The 18790-nt window shown below is 38.6% G+C and overlaps 3 protein-coding genes across 9 annotated transcripts in view; 2 read left to right on the forward strand and 1 right to left on the reverse strand.

The window, feature by feature from the left end:
• Nucleotides 1-434: 434 nt before the first annotated feature.
• Nucleotides 435-6016, forward strand: LOC136421659 (dynein light chain 2, cytoplasmic-like). 3 transcript variants are annotated; one of them, XM_066409128.1, is made up of 4 exons: nt 435-523; nt 2915-3105; nt 4406-4502; nt 4973-6016. In XM_066409128.1, the coding sequence occupies exons 2-4, from the start codon at nt 2924-2926 to the stop codon at nt 5147-5149; spliced, it is 456 nt and encodes a 151-aa protein (XP_066265225.1). In that variant the 5' UTR covers nt 435-523; nt 2915-2923; the 3' UTR covers nt 5150-6016. The 3 variants fall into 3 exon arrangements, with proteins under 3 accessions (XP_066265225.1, XP_066265224.1, XP_066265226.1); XM_066409127.1 differs by having other exon boundaries at nt 440-523; nt 2830-3105; XM_066409129.1 differs by lacking the exon at nt 2915-3105 and adding an exon at nt 2830-2914 and having other exon boundaries at nt 441-523.
• An 899-nt stretch (nt 6017-6915) lies between these two features.
• LOC136422003 (dynein light chain LC6, flagellar outer arm-like) lies at nt 6916-16512 on the forward strand. Of its 2 annotated transcripts, XM_066409609.1 has the most exons (4): nt 6916-7047; nt 8313-8389; nt 14393-14486; nt 15173-16512. In XM_066409609.1, the coding sequence occupies exons 2-4, from the start codon at nt 8346-8348 to the stop codon at nt 15347-15349; spliced, it is 315 nt and encodes a 104-aa protein (XP_066265706.1). In that variant the 5' UTR covers nt 6916-7047; nt 8313-8345; the 3' UTR covers nt 15350-16512. The 2 variants fall into 2 exon arrangements, with proteins under 2 accessions (XP_066265706.1, XP_066265705.1); XM_066409608.1 differs by lacking the exons at nt 6916-7047; nt 8313-8389 and adding an exon at nt 10188-10353.
• A 209-nt stretch (nt 16513-16721) lies between these two features.
• LOC136421999 (two pore channel protein 2-like) overlaps nt 16722-18790 on the reverse strand; it is a 32081-nt gene continuing 30012 nt past the window's right edge. For all 4 annotated transcript variants that reach the window (XM_066409598.1, XM_066409599.1, XM_066409600.1 and 1 more), the window contains one exon: nt 16722-18616. In XM_066409598.1, the coding sequence (XP_066265695.1) occupies nt 17839-18616 (778 nt within the window). In that variant the 3' untranslated portion in view covers nt 16722-17838. The remainder of the gene's footprint in view (nt 18617-18790) is intronic.

Here is an 18790-nt window from a genome sequence, read left to right on the forward strand (position 1 = left end):
CAGGGGGGGGGGGGGGGGGTTACCTCATATGTGGCTTCTGAGTTGGAGGCGATTATAGGCATTTATCAATTTGAGATACAGTGACACCTTGGTTTCTCTCTAGTAGCTTTTCTTCCTTTCTTCATTACCATCTTGCATTTTCTACAATCTATGTTCCAAGGCTCTAAGACATCACCACAATTTTTTTGTTGATTTCAAAACAAAAAAACATTTTTACAAAATCATTTGGTGTTGATACAAGTCTTGCAACTCAAATCCAAAGGCAGCCCTTTTTCGAGAAGATAATCGATGAGTATGAAACAGATGTCTTCATACACTATGGGCAGGTGGTCCTTTTGCAGAGTGGTCACTGGTATAGGTTTGACTGTGGTTCGCTTGGGGCAAATGGGGCAACATATGCAAATCAATTTCTTAAATGAGCTGACATATGCAAATGAGGCACAACTCGGGGCGTCAGTTTCTGACCACTGTCACTTTGGTCACTTTGCAAGCAGAGTGTTCACTAGCTAGTAGCTGCCTGTAGGTAAGTGAATTTCTTCTGTTTGTTGACTGGACATATGCTATATTTTCTATGGAGTATCTTGTCAGTAAATGCTACTTTCTGTTTAGATGTTGTCTACCGTCTTAAAGCACTGACAGTAATTTCTTAAGACAACTGAACAACCATATGTTATTTTGACTGGTTTTATTCAACATTTACAATAATTTACTTACTTTCGACATCCAATGAAGATATTGCAAACCGAATCAAAGCCAGTGAAGCGAAAAAGTTTGAAAATACTTCTTTTCGAAATGTTTTTTTGTTACCAGAAAACAGGTGCCTTCGAACAGGTTAAACGAGGTTGCATACCCACAGCACGAAAAGGGGGCGTGACGCATCAGTAATTAAGTCTGTTCACAGTAGTTAGTCCAGATAATAGCAAGAAATCGAACAGATTCTCCCATGTTACACTGGCTATCATCTACATACATTCAGATCTTTTCTGAACCAACAACACAATGTTTAAGATTTCCGGAAAAATCTTCAAAGTGAACTGAACTTTTCAGAACTTTTGTTGTCAGGCAGCAAAATCATAATTACTGACCTTCTTACATATTTTTTTTTTTCATTTTGGTCATTCCAAGAAAGCACTCCTTGTGTATAAAGACTAAAACGTAGATTATCAAGAATATGTTAACTTTTGACTTCTTCCAACAATTTGTTGATTTCCTTATACATGTCTTAGAGATTCTGTAGATTTAAGCAAAGTTAATCCTGATAATAGCAGGAAATCTAACAGGTGCTCCCATATCACACTGGCTATCATTTAGATCCTTTCTGAAGCAACAAAACAATGTAAAAGATTTCCAGCAAAGTCTTTAAATGGACCAGGTGCTTTTCCCTACTTCTGCTGTGAGACAACAAAATAATGTTACAACTGGCCCACTGATATTTGATTGAGCAGTAGATGCCAGTAGATGATTGATTGACTTAATTTCATTAGTCATTCCAAGAAAGCACCCCTTGTACCATTAACTTAAGCTTGGATGTATAATGACTGACGTAGACAATCAAGAATATGCGTACTTCTAAACATCGTCTTTCAACAAGTTGTCGATCCCGTCTTTAGATTATTCTACAGTTCAAAGATTCCAGTCAAATTATTCTTAATTTAGTGGTTGTTTAACAACATATCAGACTGTGAGGATAATGACTGAAGTAACAACTTACCGTACTGTCACTCACATTCACAGTATTACTATTAAATTATTATTTCTACTAACTAATAGTATATGCACACTTGTGAAGAGAAAGCCTGAAATGCTTCCAACACATTCCTAATATCTGTAAAAGTTGCACTTCCTTTTTTCAACTTTTCACGCACACTGCCCCCATGTTAAAGCACAAAACCCCATCATTGACTTGTCTCCAAACAGATGTGTTGTTCAGCTTAATGTTTAGTGGGTCTCTTGTGGCAATTTCAGTGTCTCTACGTCACTCCCTTGTGAAGCACCATCTTTTCTGTCCCACCTACATGTAACTCTACATTTGCCCCAAATTCATCAGAGTGAGTCAAACACTTTCAGAAAACCATTGTTTGGTGAAGTATTTTCATTTCGGGATGATTATCTTGGACTGGCATTGTGGGCATACCATTTAGCACTTTGTACCTTACTTCAAAAATGGCCGTAATTTGTCACAAAGATAAGATTTGATGGGCTTTGTAGATTCCGTTTGGGGGGCAGACATATATGTACTTGAACATCCCTACAGTTGTATGTTGCAGAGGGGGGTGAAACAGAAAAAGAAAAATGTGCATCACTCAAGAGACACATAGAAATACATTTGTACTGCAAAGGCTACAAAATAAGCTTGACCAACACATCTGCTTGGAGTTTCACCATTGCCCAGCACGGTTTGGCGGTGGCTCTATGAGAGCATCACATTTGATCTACTAGTACCACACCATAATATTCCACCATAACTATAGCATGCAGTCAAACCAGGGCTCTCTCCAGCTTTCTTATTTCGTTCTTGAATGGAATTTGCTGCTCAGAACGGACAAAAATTTCAACCCATATTGCCCATTTCATTAGGGCATCACACTGTCTATGTTCCAAAAGCCCTATGTTCCAAAAGCCCTGTTCCAACTCCCTCATGTTAGAGTTAGGGGTGTTGGAACATAGGAGTGTTGGAACATACATGTAGGTATTTGGAAGATAGGGGTGTATATGGTCAAAAGTGCCTCAAAACATTACAAAATGAAGACAAAGCCATTTGAGAGAGCCTTGGTCGCACCCCCATAGAGATCATCCCTACTAACCATGGCCCACTGCCTCTATTTGCAGTGTCAACTTGGGCCAGACCACAACCCTCCAACAACATGTCCGCTATAAAGGAAGCTGTTAAAGATTTGTTCCAATCTGACGACAGGTAATTATCATGGCTGATGAAGAAACCCCTCCCGTAGAAGCCCCCCCTGCTCCGGCAGAGGCCCCCCCTGCGGAAGAAAAGCCTGCCGAGGAGAAACCCCCTGAGCCTACAACCTGCGAACCCCCTAAGCCACCCCCTCCTGCTGACAAGGGGCCACTAGATTTTTTAGCAGGGCTGTTAAAATCTGATGAGTAAGTCGTTTTTGACTCTTGGTGCATTTTTCCCACTGTGAACATGGAGACGCATCACAGAAGGTACGTGTCTTGCTTCATGTAACTGACTTTGTAGCAAAATTAAAAATCATCAAAAACTTATTTTGGGCACAGCTTTTCTTGTGTCTTGGAACCAAATTGTTACCAAACAAAGTAAAATTGGTGAATATGATGTTGTTAACGAGATTCAGCTAATAAAACTAGTCAGAATCTAAGCATCTTCGCAAAAGCAACAAAAGAAAGTGACAAGATTACATAATGTTGTTCATGCACACTGCCATTTCCAATACACTGGGCAACACTTGGACAGCCCTATGTTCTAGCCTGGATGCCAGACCCCCAATCCCTGAAATATCTATTGTGTGATATGATAGATAATTTAGAGATTGGGGGCCACTTATTATGTTCCGATGCCCTACTATTCCGACACCCTTAAGTTAGGGTTAGGGAGTCTCAATACATTGGAACATAGGGGTGTAACCGGGGCTTGGAACATCAATAAGATGAGGTACATACCTGCATGTTGCTTTATTCGCATCCTGTGAAGGTCTTGAAACCTGTTCTGTTCTGCAATAGAAAAGGTAAGTATAACTGTCAATTGTCTTTGAAGTCAAACAGAGGTCTGCATTAACTGGAAGTCCACACTCTGAGGTAAGATCAAGTGATTACAGTAACTTTTTTTTTTAATGCACAATGTGGTTTAACTTGAGTTAGTTAATCCATAAAGAGTAGTACAATTAGCATATGTATCAAAACTAATGTGACTGCTTTGCAAGTACTAAACCCCTCTGTAGAGGATTTCCATTACATAATATCAATGCCAACATGTGACTTGGATAAAGATGATACAGAACATTGATTAAGGTGGGAAGGAAACTGTACCATGGCTAATCTTAAAACCTAGTGTGAAAAGATAACTTCAACTGCCATAACTCTACCGGGTACTCTAAGACCGCCCCATTTAAAAATGATTGAAGAATTTGAAGAAATTTACTAAATGCAGCATTAGTAATCCCTGAGATAGGCACACTTAAGACATTCTTGAAAAGGCCTTGATACAGTTTTGTCGATTTTTTTTATAAGGCGGTCATATTGTACTCCGGTGGGTTTAAGAGATTCGTGATATCATATAACAGCACATACACAATCATGCATATTATATGTCAAACACATCTAATGGAGAAGTTACCACACACTTAAGTTGACTGTGATAATCATTATCCTCTTTGGGTGGATTTAATGTTTTAACATGCATCAACACTTGTTTCTTCCTGTGCAGTGAGGAGAAAGGAGACGTTAAGATAAATATCAAACAATGTGAGATGCCGGATGAGATGAAGGACCATGCCACTGCAACGGCAGCTCCGCTTGTTAAGGTAAGACTAGAGATCATGTAAAAAGGTAAAGGTAGTCCTATAGCCTTCTTGATGCCGCAGTGGGCAGTGCGTAAAATCCATCGTGTTTATGGCACAGTATAGAAAGGTGGAGCCTATCCCTCTTGTTTCACCACCTTTTAACCTCCCCAACTGAAGTCAGCTACCCATTTTACACCAGGGTGGAGTAAAGAAAGTTTGGCTAAGCGCCTTTCCCAAGGACACAATGTCTAGCCAAGAATGCCAAGAATTGATCCGATAACCTCTCGGTCTTGTGTCCATTACCCTGATCTCTTGGCCATTTGCGGCACCAATGAAAGTGTAGACTTTAGTTAAAAACGTACTATACACCTGGTTTCTTCAACAGTTTTTCAACATGTAAAAGCCACAGTTTCAAACACTACTATGCCAAATTCTCAACAACATATGAACCACACAACAGGTCACTAACCTCGAGTAACCTTTCCCAACAGGAGAAGAAGCCTCACAAGGACATCGCGTCTGCTCTGAAGAAGGAGTTCGACGGAAAGTACGAGCCAACGTTCGTCTGTATCGTCGGGACGGACTTCGGATCCTCCATCACCCACACCAAGGACTGCTTCATCTACATGTACATGAACAAAACCGCCATCATGCTGTTTAAGGTGTAGAGGTTAAAGTTCAGATGTTAGAGTTCAGAGGTCAGACTAGGACCTGCAAAAGGAGAGTTCACAATGTCATCTTTGTAACTCAATGAAATAAAGTTAAAGGAACATAATTCATGTTGTTTGAATGCCCTGACATGACATAATCAGAAACATCAGATGTTTTCTTTTTAATGCTTCATACTTTGAGTTCAATGAATTTGACATTTATTTTCATTTTTGAAAGTTATGATTAGGTGAAAGTCTGGTAAAGGAATTTTGTACTTCAAGTTTTAAAAGTGTTTCTTCTTGCTAATGCCTCTTTTTGTGGGTGCTCAGTGTACTTAAAGTTTTCAGAAAATTGAACAAAGGCGGACCAATGCAATTCACCTTAGTTTTCACACTTCCCATAGTCCTTTGCTATGGGTGGTCGTAGGTACATGAAGTGCCATAAAACAATAGAGTTTGAGTAAAGTCAATGGTTGAACGCATTAACCATCCACGGTTCCACCAACCAAAATGCTATTGTTTTACGACATTAATGTACGAGTACTCTATATCAAACAATTATGAGAAGTGTGAAAAAGGTGAATGCAATGCTAACCAAGAGTAGGATATAGCACCAAAGGATCAACTTTTGACAAGAATCTAATGTGCCTTACTATTATTTCTGTGAACATTTTCAGGACATTGTTGTTCTTGAAAAAACAACATAGATATATGCAATAGATTCTACATTGTAATTGCGCTAGCTGAATTATACAAACAAGTATCTGGATAATACAGATACGAATTCAAAACTATATGTACCAATTTTTTTTTACACCTAAACGTGTATGCTATGTGGTGCATTATTGTTGGGAGATTATATTGAATAAACTGTTGGGGAAAACACCATTGTCTTATTTCTAAAGAATATTATACAATCATGTACATAATAGAGATAAACATAGCTTTAGTCCACACTCGCTGACTGTTTAACCCTATAGCCTGGATGCCTGGGACATTCATGCATCAAACCTGCCAAGGAAGCGATCAGTATAGGAGTGAACTAAGGCTAATAAGGCTGGGTATCATAAGACCAAAAATGTAATTCAATTAATATGTGATATCTCAAATCAGATGTATGTGGCAAACATATCACTGTGCTACCAGGGCTATCTGGCTAGATCTAGATTTTTATCCGTCCTTGGTCGAGTGCCAAAAACACAAGCAGCCTAGGGTGGTCGGGCCATGGTCCCTTGTACATGTGACATCTTAAAACTACAACCCTTCCAAACGCTACTTCACACATATTGAGAGACAAATTACTTCATCTTCATTAGAGATTATAGTTGTTTTGGTTCAACGGTTGACCTAAATGTCTTTTTTCCAAGTCTCATACAAGACCAGAACGTTTTTGCTCAGTTCTCGAAAAACATCAAATTTACAAAATCATTATTTGTCAATACAAGTCTTCATACTCAAATACAAAAGCAGCCCATTTTCAAGAAGATAATCAACGAATATTAAACAGATGTTTTGATATTGCGTTAAAGGTGACACAAAACGTATACGACCTCTATCAAGAATAGTTGTTCGACAGGCTCACAGTATGTCTGTGTCACTTCTCGTGACCCCTTTATCTACTACACTCAAACCACTCAAAGGCTTGATGAAAATTGATATTGCAACCAGGTGACCACTATTGACAGGATTCTTAATGCTTGGGTCAATGGTGAAAAATATTCTAAAGGAAAACCAAAATAGTGGCCACAATGGGCAGGTGCTTGGTCCGTAATATACAGAGGTCACCAGTCAAGGACTGGGTTGGATGTAGTTCGCTTGGGTTGACATATGGGTTGACATATGCAAATTATCGCACCACTACGCTAACCTCATTTGCACACAGAGTCTGTTGGATAGCAGGTAGCTCTCTGTAAAAGGTGAGTTAGAACAACGTTGATTTCTTTGGGGGGGGGGGGGGGGGGGGGACACGAAGTAGATAGTTAGAAACCTTTCCTGCTGTTCATTTATATCTGACGGGTGAGACTGGTAAAAATAACATTTGCGTCAAAATCAAAAAGGTGCCATTTCATTGACAAATTTTCAATCACTTTCTAGCTATTCAAATATGTTGACCGACAGAAAGATGACAATCTATCACTTACGGTTTTAAGACCAAAATTAAGACGAAAGTTTTGTTTCTACATTTGTAAATGCATACAATCATACAAAGGTGCACATACCCTGCACAGCCAAAAAGGGGGCGTTAACCCATTGTTTTATGTCTGTCTGCATAACGTATGTTACAAAAGCACAGAAAAGCATAAAATCTCACAAAAGATATTTGATCATTGTTACGTTAAACACAAAATCTAATCCAAACCATTGCATACAACAGCCACGACAGATAGGTAAAATTTCATGTCTATGACTTCTGGGCTTTCAGACAAAGTATGGTTCATTTTTTCAGCTGACTGAGCAATTTCATGCTTAATTAGACATAACAACAACGTTGGTACACCTGCAAGATTATTTGATAATGATTCTCCGATGTTTAAATCTTAAGCATCATAAAAAGATTTATCAACATTTTTCTTAAGCTTGCAAAGTAGTTTGTCCTACAATGTCGAAATCCAAAATTTAAATGCTGAAAGCAACACTTCTTATAACTACATGACTTGTATGATATGATGGTTGGATTTGTAGGGGGCCAAACTGCTTTTAGTCTTCAAATGAAAGAGTAAGAATAGCTGCTAATGTGTTGATATCATCATCATATAACATTATGCATATCATATTGTACATGCATAATCATGATTGGTGTGTTCATGAAATGTTTGTGAACCATATTATTCAATTTTACAAAATTCTAGAAAACTTTTTGATCTCAACCTCTAACAGTATAACAGTGGTGTTTGCAAAGATTGGAATTTCAAAAATTTCCTGACAAAATAAAGTCTCAAAAATATGCTGACAAACACTCATAAACTAAAACGTGACTCTCCCTCCCAACCAGAGCTCGAGTTAGCCTTAAAATTGGCATCATCTGTGTATTATAAAAAAAAAATTAGTGTATACAGGGTTAGGCAGCAGGACGAGGGTTAAGTTAACCTTGCTATTGACTAAAAAAGATAAATGCCTTTTCTGGTATCTTCTACAGCAACCATGTGGTGCCCATGATAAAGCTAGTTGTTTGTCTTTGCAGCGTGGACCTTGGACACACCATCTTTCCAACAAAATGGGGAAAATTCATGATTTCTTCTTTGATTCAGACGAGGATAGGTAAGTGTCTACTTAGCCTGTGTTTACACCATCTCTCGCTGGCAGGGGTTAATGACCCCCTCCCCGAAAGGGAACAGTAACCCAACGGTCGGGCCGGCTGCTAGGAGCACAATTTAGTCAGTCTATACAGAAGTCCATGGTATACATAGAGATTATGTCATGCCTGCGCCTGATACGGGTGTTCCGGACCGTGTGATAACTATCCGTCTCACATAGGGTTCGGGAGTTGCATCACACGGGCTTCCATAGAATATTTCGAATGCATTTTGAGCGTGCCGGTTGCGCCGCCGCCGTGACTTCGAATACCGGATTCGGAGGTTGGAATCAAATGTTGTTACAGTTTTTTGTTCGGGTGATACGGATTACCCTGTGTTGTATTCTATATATATTACATGGTGTATTCCGTATCACACGATATACTCCGTAACATCCGATGTACCAGCCTGACTGCTGCACATGATAAAAAGACACATTTCAATGCCAAATGGGTTAGACGTCAACAACAAAACATAGTAACTCCTCTAACCAAAAATTTGTATGAACATTCAGTTCCGATGTCCGAACTCTTTTTTCGTTTGATCTGACATTAGGGCTTCATATACTGCTTACATTGAGCACATTCGAATTACTCTTGACTATGGAAGCCTGTACGTATGAAAACAAGTAGAAGCTCATTACAAGTTTATACAATTCCGTACTATCAGTCTAGGACATTATCACCACCCAGGTATGATATACATGTAAATATCGATATCGATAATGTACATTTTCTCCACCCATGCACCACAGCCAAAGTTACAGTAGCCCCGACCTCAGAAAGTGTACAGTCAATATGTTCCAACGCCTGAGTATGTTCCGACACCCCTAAGCTCCAATACATCTAAGTTCCAACCCCCTTATGTTAGGGTTAGGATAAGGGGGCATCAGAACATAGGGGTGTCAGATCATAGGGGTAAAATTCGACACATGGGTGCATCTTAACCTTTAGAAATACCCCATTTACCGCTCAAAATTTGGTAGAACGTCCCAAGTGTCCCCCACCCAATGTTGCCTTACATGAACTTTCTAGAGCTCGTAAACTGATGAACAATACACAATTCTACCTACCCCTCCTGTGCTAGGGGCCAATTGTAAAGCTATTATGTAGGTCAAGTCACCTTTGAAACTGGGAGAATTAAAGTAGCATAAATCATCATACGGACAGTTTGTAACAATTAGACAATGACAGAAACTTGGCTACACCCAAAGACACTGTCATGAAGTTTAGTAACTTGTGATGTGCTCACTTGTCGATAAACATCTGACAGTAATACACATTGTCAAGAATCTAAGATGTTTTGAAAAGTAAAAACAAGTCAGACTTTGGATTTTTTCCTTCTTTTCAAAACTTGTTGGGTACGAGAATGAAAAGAAATGAAACAAAGGTTTTCAGGCACTCAATCTAGAATGACCATTGAGGCAAAATGGTATCTATGTACATATAGCTGTGGTTGTGATTTAACGTTACATTTAGTAACAAAACTGTGAAGCAGAATGTGGCTGCATTGCTGAAAACGACTTACGAAAAAAATCTTGTCACACGTGATAACTATGATCATGCTATGAAATCCATGATAATCATTGAGAGAAAGTTTTAACTCAGAACAGCCTTTAGATTTTACGATGGTCACCACAAAGAAGATATGTTGTTTGCTATGGACTGGAAAATGGCTGTCCCCTCCCCCTTTTACCCTACATTGTCTGAAAAATGCCTTGGGTCACCGTAGCTCGACAATAATGCGACCCACGACCAGTCCAGCAGCTTTGGTGAGCATGTTTTCAGGTGGCCAGGTCAGCTCTAGCTTCTCTCCTTAAAAAATGCCGACAGTGCCTGCCCACGAAACCCCCGTGACGCCCCATGGAAAATCCAGTTTCTTCCCATCCCCCATAGAATGGCCTACTGCTTTGTTCAACCCCTTCAAAAGGTAAATGGCATCAAAATTTCTTCTAGATCCTGTGGTGTACCTTAAGACTAACACTACCCTGATTTGATCCTTCTAACCTACATTGTACTTTACAGACACTAAGGGGGGAGCCCTGAAACAGTACAATTATATCAAAATGAGGACACTGGTAAATTGATAATTGCCACAAATATTTCAATTAATTTCTTATCACTATTTTGTCAGCTCGACGTCAGTTATCGAAGATTTGTGAAAAAAGCAAAAATTCCCTAAAAACATACAGCTGGCCTACAAGAATATATTAATTACCCCATTACAAATTACCATTCTTACATATCTTGTGGTTCAACATTTGCAGCATGGAGAAAAGAATTGTTTAGCAGGGAAAAAAAGCCAGAAAGACATATTCAGATTCTTTGCAAGTTGATTTGATTAAGCAATGGAGTCAATAACCTGGGGGTTGTTAACCTACAACTTTGTTGTTGTCAAAAGAAACACGCATATAGTACATGTACATGTATATGATTTCAAAGATGTGTTGTTTCGAATTCTATCGCTACTAGAAGAAGAAAAAGTTGTTGCGTTTTTTCCACAGTGTGCATAATCGTAAGTTTGACTTCGTCTGAAAATGTGTTTAAACCAGCCTGTCACCTGTGAAAAATCAGGTTAAGCCAAAAGAATGGACTGTAAAGACTGTTCAGTACTTAAATGTCATGACGCTTTTCTACATGTCCTGAGCATAAACATGGAACATCTTCAATATGAAACCCAAAAACATGGCTTGTTCCGCAACACTCAAGGCACCAGCCCGACTGTGGGTCAATTTGAAATACATGGTGTTGTATTCTTTTTACGTCATGCCCACCCGAGAAAACACAAATTTCAATGCGAAATGTGCCAGAAGTTGAGAAAATTTGGTGTGCTCGAACAAAAAACTGAAAGAATGTAAATTCCAACGTCTGACTCCGGTATTCAAATTTTGATAGTGGCACACGTGATTGTCTTTAAGGTTAAAAGATAATCCTTAAAAATCAATAACTCTGATGCATACATTATTTTTTTTACTTCAGTCACAGTAAGACCTACTTTACGTCATTGTCTATATTGTGCAGCACCTAGAATAAGCATCAAAGAAAATGCTGACAACAATGTCTACGTTTGATGCTAATCAATTGAATAACGATTAAGCCATAACTTTACGTCAAAACGTCCTATTGTCTGCGAAGACTCAAAAGTCGCTCTTAATTACTTTCCCCTTGTATCATATTCATTTGGTGATTTCTATCGACAACTCAACCAAGAAGAATGAACGATGATGACCACATTGCATGACTGCTGAAATCTTTTATCGACATCTAATGTCTACCATTGTTTACGAGATGCAGTGCTCCCTAGTTTCCAAGGGGCACTGAGCACAAACATACGAGTCTCTGCATTTTGGAAATTCTCACTGGAATTGCTCTTCTGGGGACGAGGAAAATGACTGAAAGGAATTATGGTTACGATAACTGGCATTCTCTCAATTCTTCCTGGGGGAATTACATGTACGTTTCGCCCGGGTAAGTTGATTTCATAGTTTTTGTGAGGTTAGGTGACTTATGAATTGCTAGAGACGGATATTTCAACTATTCTGTTTTACTCGACAGATAGGATTGAACTGTGTGACATGTTCCAAAAGTTGACATCACACCGTCAACGAACTTTAGGCGAATCTGTTGATCGCAAATTTAAAAATCGTCAGAGAATCGAGCATATTTTGCCGGAAAATCTACCATCCCATTGGAACCTGGGGCTCAGTTACTTGCAAACATGATTCATCGGCTGATATTTGAAATTCTCAGTGATGGAGAGAACATTGGGCATATTGCTGACAAAAATGTCCTTTAGAACTCGCAGACTTGTTGTCCCAGCCATTTTCCTACTGGGTGATGCTGTCTTTTGGTTTTTGATAGTGCCGCAAAATGTTTGCAAAACTTGATTGAAACTACATGAGATTTACCACTAAAAATGTAGGAAATAGTATTTGAGGGAGAAAAAAAGTTCAAAATCACAGGAGACCCCAGAATTATATGCTTTAAGTGAGAGTCTTGCTGATGACCACTTCATCCATACCAGGATTGTGTTTAACACGTCTTAACCTTTAGCACACTGAGGTAGCCATTTGGCACCCGATCCTCTATTGGTTACAGAGTTAGGCAGCAGGAAGAAGGTTAAATGAAGTCTACAATACCTACCAAGTCTTCTTACACGTCTTCTTCTTTTTCTGGTAAGAATTGAAGTACCGTAGGTATTTGTAACATAATGGTGGATATAGTCAGCTTTTATAACCACTTATTAGCTCTTTGTCCAATACAAAACTAACATAATCTGGGCAACTGTAAAGACAAGCGTATGAGAATTTAATGAACGTTCTGTTGGAAAATCTTACTTTAGGAGCAACCTTCAATAACCTAGCCACTCTTCAGCCTTTGTTGTTCAAAAAGCTGTGAAATCAGTTTTGTTCGAGACAATGATACCTCAAACCCCACAGCAATTTTCCACTTATACAAATTGAATAATCATCCAAGGTAAGTGCTTGGTAGTCAACAAAACATCTTGGGCAAATGTATTATCATGCAATGGTTGAACAATGCTCCATGATTTCACTTGTGTATCTTTCTTGTATTTGCTAAGACTCCACACCTTACTTGTTTGTATTGTATCATAAGTATGCATGTTCCCTTAACTATAGTATAAGCTCTGATCACTTAGTAATACTTAGTAACCAACGTGAAGCAGTAAATGATTTTAGCCTGCCCACCCCTGGGGTAAGTGAAAGTGGTACAGCCTGTTTTGGGGTGACCTTTTCTCAAGGGTCAATGGTGTTGTTTATCATTCAATTAGTCAGGTGTTTTTCAATGGTCGCTAGCATGTCCCGCATTTTTCAAATATTTTCTCAGATTTGCCAAGGCCATCGTTGTTGGTGGTAGCGTATCAGAAGACCAATTTTTTTGCCCCTAACAACAAATCATAAAACATATGCCAACGAATTGACGAGTTAGTGGGCTTTGAATTCGGGAAGTTCTTTGAAATCTATCATCAGGAAAGCCAATTAAGCTGCAAACAGTGGAAGACTCCAGAACTTGACTTTGGGGTATATTTAGAATTAAGGCTTTTTTTCGTAGCTTTCCTTTAAAAAAATGATTTGCAGCCATGTTCAATCAATATCAGATTTCGATTATGATATGTTGGCAGCTATGAATTATGAATGAGACAGACTCCGGTTTAACCACAGTAACATGCAATATGTGCATTATAATCAACTTGAACAATGTATTGGATATCTTCATGATAAATCCTTCTGACAACAGCTAGCACAGGTGTCATTCTTCAATTGTGTCTTTATTGATTTTACATCTTTATCAATTTCATCACCTTCTAAAAACAAACAAAATTTTATCGAATACTATTGACAAATTTGCAATTGACTCTAATGCTACCCAAGGGACTGTTCTTCTTAAGTTATAGGAAGAAATGTTATTACTCACTCATTCACTATCCGTGTTGTAGTTTGCTGTTCCCATCCTTGCAAGATTTAGACCTACTTGCACTTCTACACATCAGCTGTCCAGGTTTGCAGGCTGATCTCAATCTACTTTTGTCCTGTGGGTTGACACTAGTATTAATATCAAAATCATTCCTACACCTTTAGATGTATGGGGACAGCACCGATCTCCATTTCAAGCCACACAGGCCACTACAGTAGGGGCTAGTTACATGTAGCCCACTGGTAGTGGAGTGTGGTCAACTTCCATACTCTTTCTCATATCAAGTGTTGAGTGCTAAGCAGAGAAAAGCTGTTATGTACATGTATGTACCATTTTTCATGTCTTCGGTATGACCCGGACGGGGTTTGACCCCCAACCTTCAAGGCAAAGAATGCAAGGTGAACACTGACGGTCTTTGAGTTGATACTTTGGTTTAGATACAATTGTCTTCCTTGATGTTGTCTAATCCATTTCTTTAAATTCTAGACAAAAAGATATATTTTAAAAGATGTTTTTTCTCCTTTTCTGTACAGTGATCCAAAAGAGGTTAAGGAGGATGTCAAACAATGTGAGATGCCGGACGACATGAAACAACATGCCATCGACACAGCAAAACCTCTGGTGGCGGTAAGTCAGAAACTTTTTAACCTTTCACCAGCTAAGTTAGCCATTTTGCACCAAATTTGTATTTGTTACAGGGTTAGGGAGCAGGAAGAAGGTTAACATTAGTTACCTACAACTCAAAAAACATGAAAATCCATCTCTTATTGAGTTATCCTGTTATCCTGTTTCAAAGTTTCAGACAGAAACAAACCTGCAGTTCAAAGGAAAGTCACTAGAGGCTCCACAATTATCAATATAGCTTGAGATAGTGACGTAAAACGATATCAAAACATAGTCTGGTAAATGAGTATTTTATGGCAAAAGGTATCAATGACTTCCAAACAATAAAACATAATATTATCAGGAAATTCAAAATTACTCAAAAAGTCACAATAACTGTGGCTAAATGCTAACAAGGAAACTTGGTCTATTCATCACATGTATCTCTCATGTCTCTAGTACAATCAGCTTTAAATAGAGAGGTCATAGTTCATTAACCTTCAATAACCTGTACCAACAGGGAAAAAGTCACACAAGAAGTTCATGTAAAAATGGAATATTTTCCTGTTTCAAACACCATGCCAAATTCTTAAAATATAGGTTTGTGATAGCAAAACCTGTATCATTTTTGCTGGCACCAGTATGGACGCCGCCATGTTGTTGACCTAAACCATGATAGTTCACTGACCTTGAGTAACCTTTCCCAACAGAAGAAGAAGCCCCACAAGGAGGTCGCGTCAACCCTGAAGAAAGAGTTCGACGAGAAGTACGAGCCGACGTGGATCTGCATCGTCGGCACGGACTACGGTTCGTCTATCACGCACGCCAAGGAGTGCTTCATCTACATGTACCTGAACAAAACCGCCATCATGCTCTTCAAGGCTTAGAGGTCAAACCTGGAAGACATTTCAAGGTCATTCACGCAGCTCGACCCTCTTTCCACTAGAGGCCATCACCACTGAGCGACCGAAGATTTGACAGATCAACTTTCATGGATATAGAACCAATTTTTATTAGCTTCGCGTGTTTCGTTGTCTTTTAAATTGTACTTTTACATCTTGCACCATGTTTCAAAGACAAATCAAGGTTAACACAAATCCAGTTTTGGTCGCTGTACGGTCGCTCAGTGATCGGCGTCCAGTGGACAGGGGACCTAAACAAGATAAAAACCCTCCGAAATTTTAGATGCGCTGTTTTTGTTGTTGTCTGCATGAGTTCTGTTCTATGGTAAAAATTACAGTACCAATAAGTTGAATACAGAAAGCGGCCTAGTGTATTTTTTCCAATTGATGCACTACTACAGTTCGTCAAAGAAAATCAAAATCTTGGATTTCTATCTATCTGAAGCCAGTTTAAAGTTTGCTTTCAAACCATCCCTCCATGGAAAACCCAGACCTTGCAGTTTAACTCTTTGTATCAATTGGAAGAAATACAGTAGCTCCTTGGATGATCTTTTTAACCAAGCAGAAAAATTGTGACTTCTATAGTAAAATACATCTGGGTGGCATGTGGCAGGACTGTTTTTTGGGGGGTTACATAGCAAATACATTTCAAACAATCAACCTTGATACAATAAATGCAAAAACTGTGAAGACATTGAATTCGTTCAGCTGTTGGTGTCAAAATATGTGCATTTTGGGGTTGATTTGTACCTTGAATGGTAATGATTATATATTGTGATCTTTTTTTTCAAATCGGTGTGGCAGTGTTATGTACATGTAACTTATTAGTACTACATGTAAATCTTGGAACAATTGTCAGTGAGAATCTTGTAAAAACACAACAGAACAAATAAGTTGGAAAGAACGAAATAACGGTAATCATTTACCTTTGGAAGACTCAGTTTCACGGCTCCTTATATGGTAAAATAACTCAATAAAATATCTGCACATCAATGCAAAGAAATACATGCTACAATAATTAACAAGGGGGTCTAGCTATCTATGCAAAGCATAATCATGGTTACTAGATATTTGACATACTGTATATTGTGAGTTACATGTAGATGGTGTGTATTGAAGGGTGATTATTAATAAACATCGGGAAAACACATCTGATATGTATGAGTGTTTTACTTCTGTGGTTTTAGAACTTTAAGGACATATATGGGTTAAAGGTTGGCAGCTACCGGGGTATACATGAATTCATCTTCATAATTCATATTTTCAGTTCTACACTTTCATCCAATCATTCTCCCTTTCAAACATTGAAATTGTAGAATAAAAAAAATAAAGCTGATTTTAAAAAATAAGACTGATCTGATCGTTATGATATTTCCATTTAATTTCATTGTATACTCTGGTGTTTTTACAGCTGGCAGAATATATCTCTGTATTAATATATTCTTGTTTTCCTGTATATGAAATATAGACCATAAACTGTTAACAATGGAATACAGTAATGCCATATTTTCTGTACATTTGGTCACAAGTTTTGGGCACCATGGTGTAAAAACCATTCAGCTTTATCAATTAATATGAAATTCTAGAATTTATAAGTAATGTTAAGCTTCTTAGTTTAGCACCTCAAAAGATGAAAACTGTACATTTAGGTCACACAATTTGTTTTCAACAGTCTCAATACAAAAATGTTTTAACATAATATGTAGTAACTGTGAACTGCAAATTTTACAAAACTGGTTGAAAAGGTTGTATTGTGAAGAGAGGAACATGATTAAATTTAATGTTTCTTAAACGAAACAGAACCACTTGAATGTTACCTGATAACAAACAACAGTTACTATTCTTAGATCCTTCTAAACACCTATCTTTAAGCAAGAGTCCATATTAGAAAACTTCAGCCTTTGCCATCTTACTTTTAATGAACTAATTCACTGATGTGAGATGAAATAAAGATGATGTGATGTTAACAACATAGGTTACCACATTGACCAATCAGAATGATTATCTGAAAAATGAAGCATGAAGATTGGTTGATTGGCTTGGCCAATCAAATGAAAGCTGTGTGTTACACTTGTTGATTTTCAATATTATCTGTCAACTTGTCAAGAAAATTAAAACTAATCTTAAGTTAAACTCTGCAAAATTGATTTGACGTATATTCTTACTAGTAGATCATTCTAATAATTTCTAACAAGCTTCGATTTAGTGTCAGCTATTCAAAACTTGTCCAAAGACAAATTTTTTAAAAGTTTTTCCCACATGATATAGTTTTACTGCAAAGCACATGAAATAATTTTGTATTGCACAAACATCTTGCAAAAAAATATCTTTTCCTTTTTTCAAAATTGCACAGAACTGCCAAAAACATTATCAAGCTCCATTTTTTGGGAAATGTTAATAGTTGTATGTTACACTGCGAGCAAAAAGCCAAATGACAACACAGAAATCAACACGTAACACCAACAATCTTACAGTTACACCTTAATTTCCAAATGTTGGTGTTGTCGTATCTCTTCCAATATTTCTTCCTCTTTGGGTTCGGTTAGACCACTTCTGAACAAGTGGTGGACCGACTCTACCCTGACTTCTGTAAACGATAACGTACGACTACGCCCTTCATCTTCCGTTTCTTCCTTAATCGCGTTCGATTTGTCCCATTTCGTGATAAAGTTCTCTAGAACGAGAGCAATGAAACAGTTCACGTAGACAACCACGGACACGAGCCACCACACGATGAAGAACAGCTGCGCCCAGCCCGTGCTTAAAGCGTCCTTGTACGCGAACAGAAACACCATCCAGTTATTCACGACCATAACGTCCCACAACACGACCAACGCTGAGGCAAAATCGTTAAAGTTGTTGGCCCAATAGTTCAACTGCTGGTAGCTCCCGCATGTTAGATTCTCCGTACGGAATGTCTCGTAATCCGTTACCCCGCTGAAGATCTCGATCCCGAGGATCGCGAAGATGTAGTAGATCACGACGAGGATTCCCGCGAACGCACGCATGTTTTTGATCAGGTCGAGCAGCGTGCTTAACACGAGAGACATGGTTTTGAAGAGCGAGATGACGCGTAGAAGTCGGAACATGATAAGGATGTTGGTGATGCGGATGAGATCCCACAATTCGATCGTGGTCTCGACTTTGTCCTTCTGATCCAGCTCCGAGAACGGAGAGCCGTATTCGACCAGCGTCATGACCTCGACCACCACGAGACTGAGGGTCACCAGCGCGTCGAAGATATACGTTTTCCTGAATTGTGGTGAGAGTTATCTATTAGGACATTAATTTCTATGGATTATATAATTGCAATTATGTATGCCAATGCTAGTAATGGATGAGGGCACACAGCTTGCCCATAGGCAAAAGTTTTGCCTGTTTGCCATTCAGTCTGGCCAACTTTGAGATTTAAATCAATATTTCCTC

Source organism: Branchiostoma lanceolatum, chromosome 16 (assembly GCF_035083965.1).
Source record: "Branchiostoma lanceolatum isolate klBraLanc5 chromosome 16, klBraLanc5.hap2, whole genome shotgun sequence".
NCBI classification, from domain to species: Eukaryota; Metazoa; Chordata; class Leptocardii; order Amphioxiformes; family Branchiostomatidae; genus Branchiostoma; species Branchiostoma lanceolatum.

Bases quoted from the DNA above. Each gene is read 5' to 3' on its own strand.
- LOC136421659 (XM_066409128.1), top strand. From the start codon at position 2,924: ATGGCTGATGAAGAAACCCCTCCCGTAGAAGCCCCCCCTGCTCCGGCA. The intron at 3,106-4,405 runs GTAAGTCGTTTT...CTTCCTGTGCAG, and splicing joins GGGCTGTTAAAATCTGATGA to TGAGGAGAAAGGAGACGTTA. The intron at 4,503-4,972 runs GTAAGACTAGAG...CTTTCCCAACAG, and splicing joins CGGCAGCTCCGCTTGTTAAG to GAGAAGAAGCCTCACAAGGA.
- LOC136422003 (XM_066409608.1), top strand. From the start codon at position 10,247: ATGCCGACAGTGCCTGCCCACGAAACCCCCGTGACGCCCCATGGAAAA. The intron at 10,354-14,392 runs GTAAATGGCATC...TTTTCTGTACAG, and splicing joins TTGTTCAACCCCTTCAAAAG to TGATCCAAAAGAGGTTAAGG. The intron at 14,487-15,172 runs GTAAGTCAGAAA...CTTTCCCAACAG, and splicing joins CAGCAAAACCTCTGGTGGCG to AAGAAGAAGCCCCACAAGGA.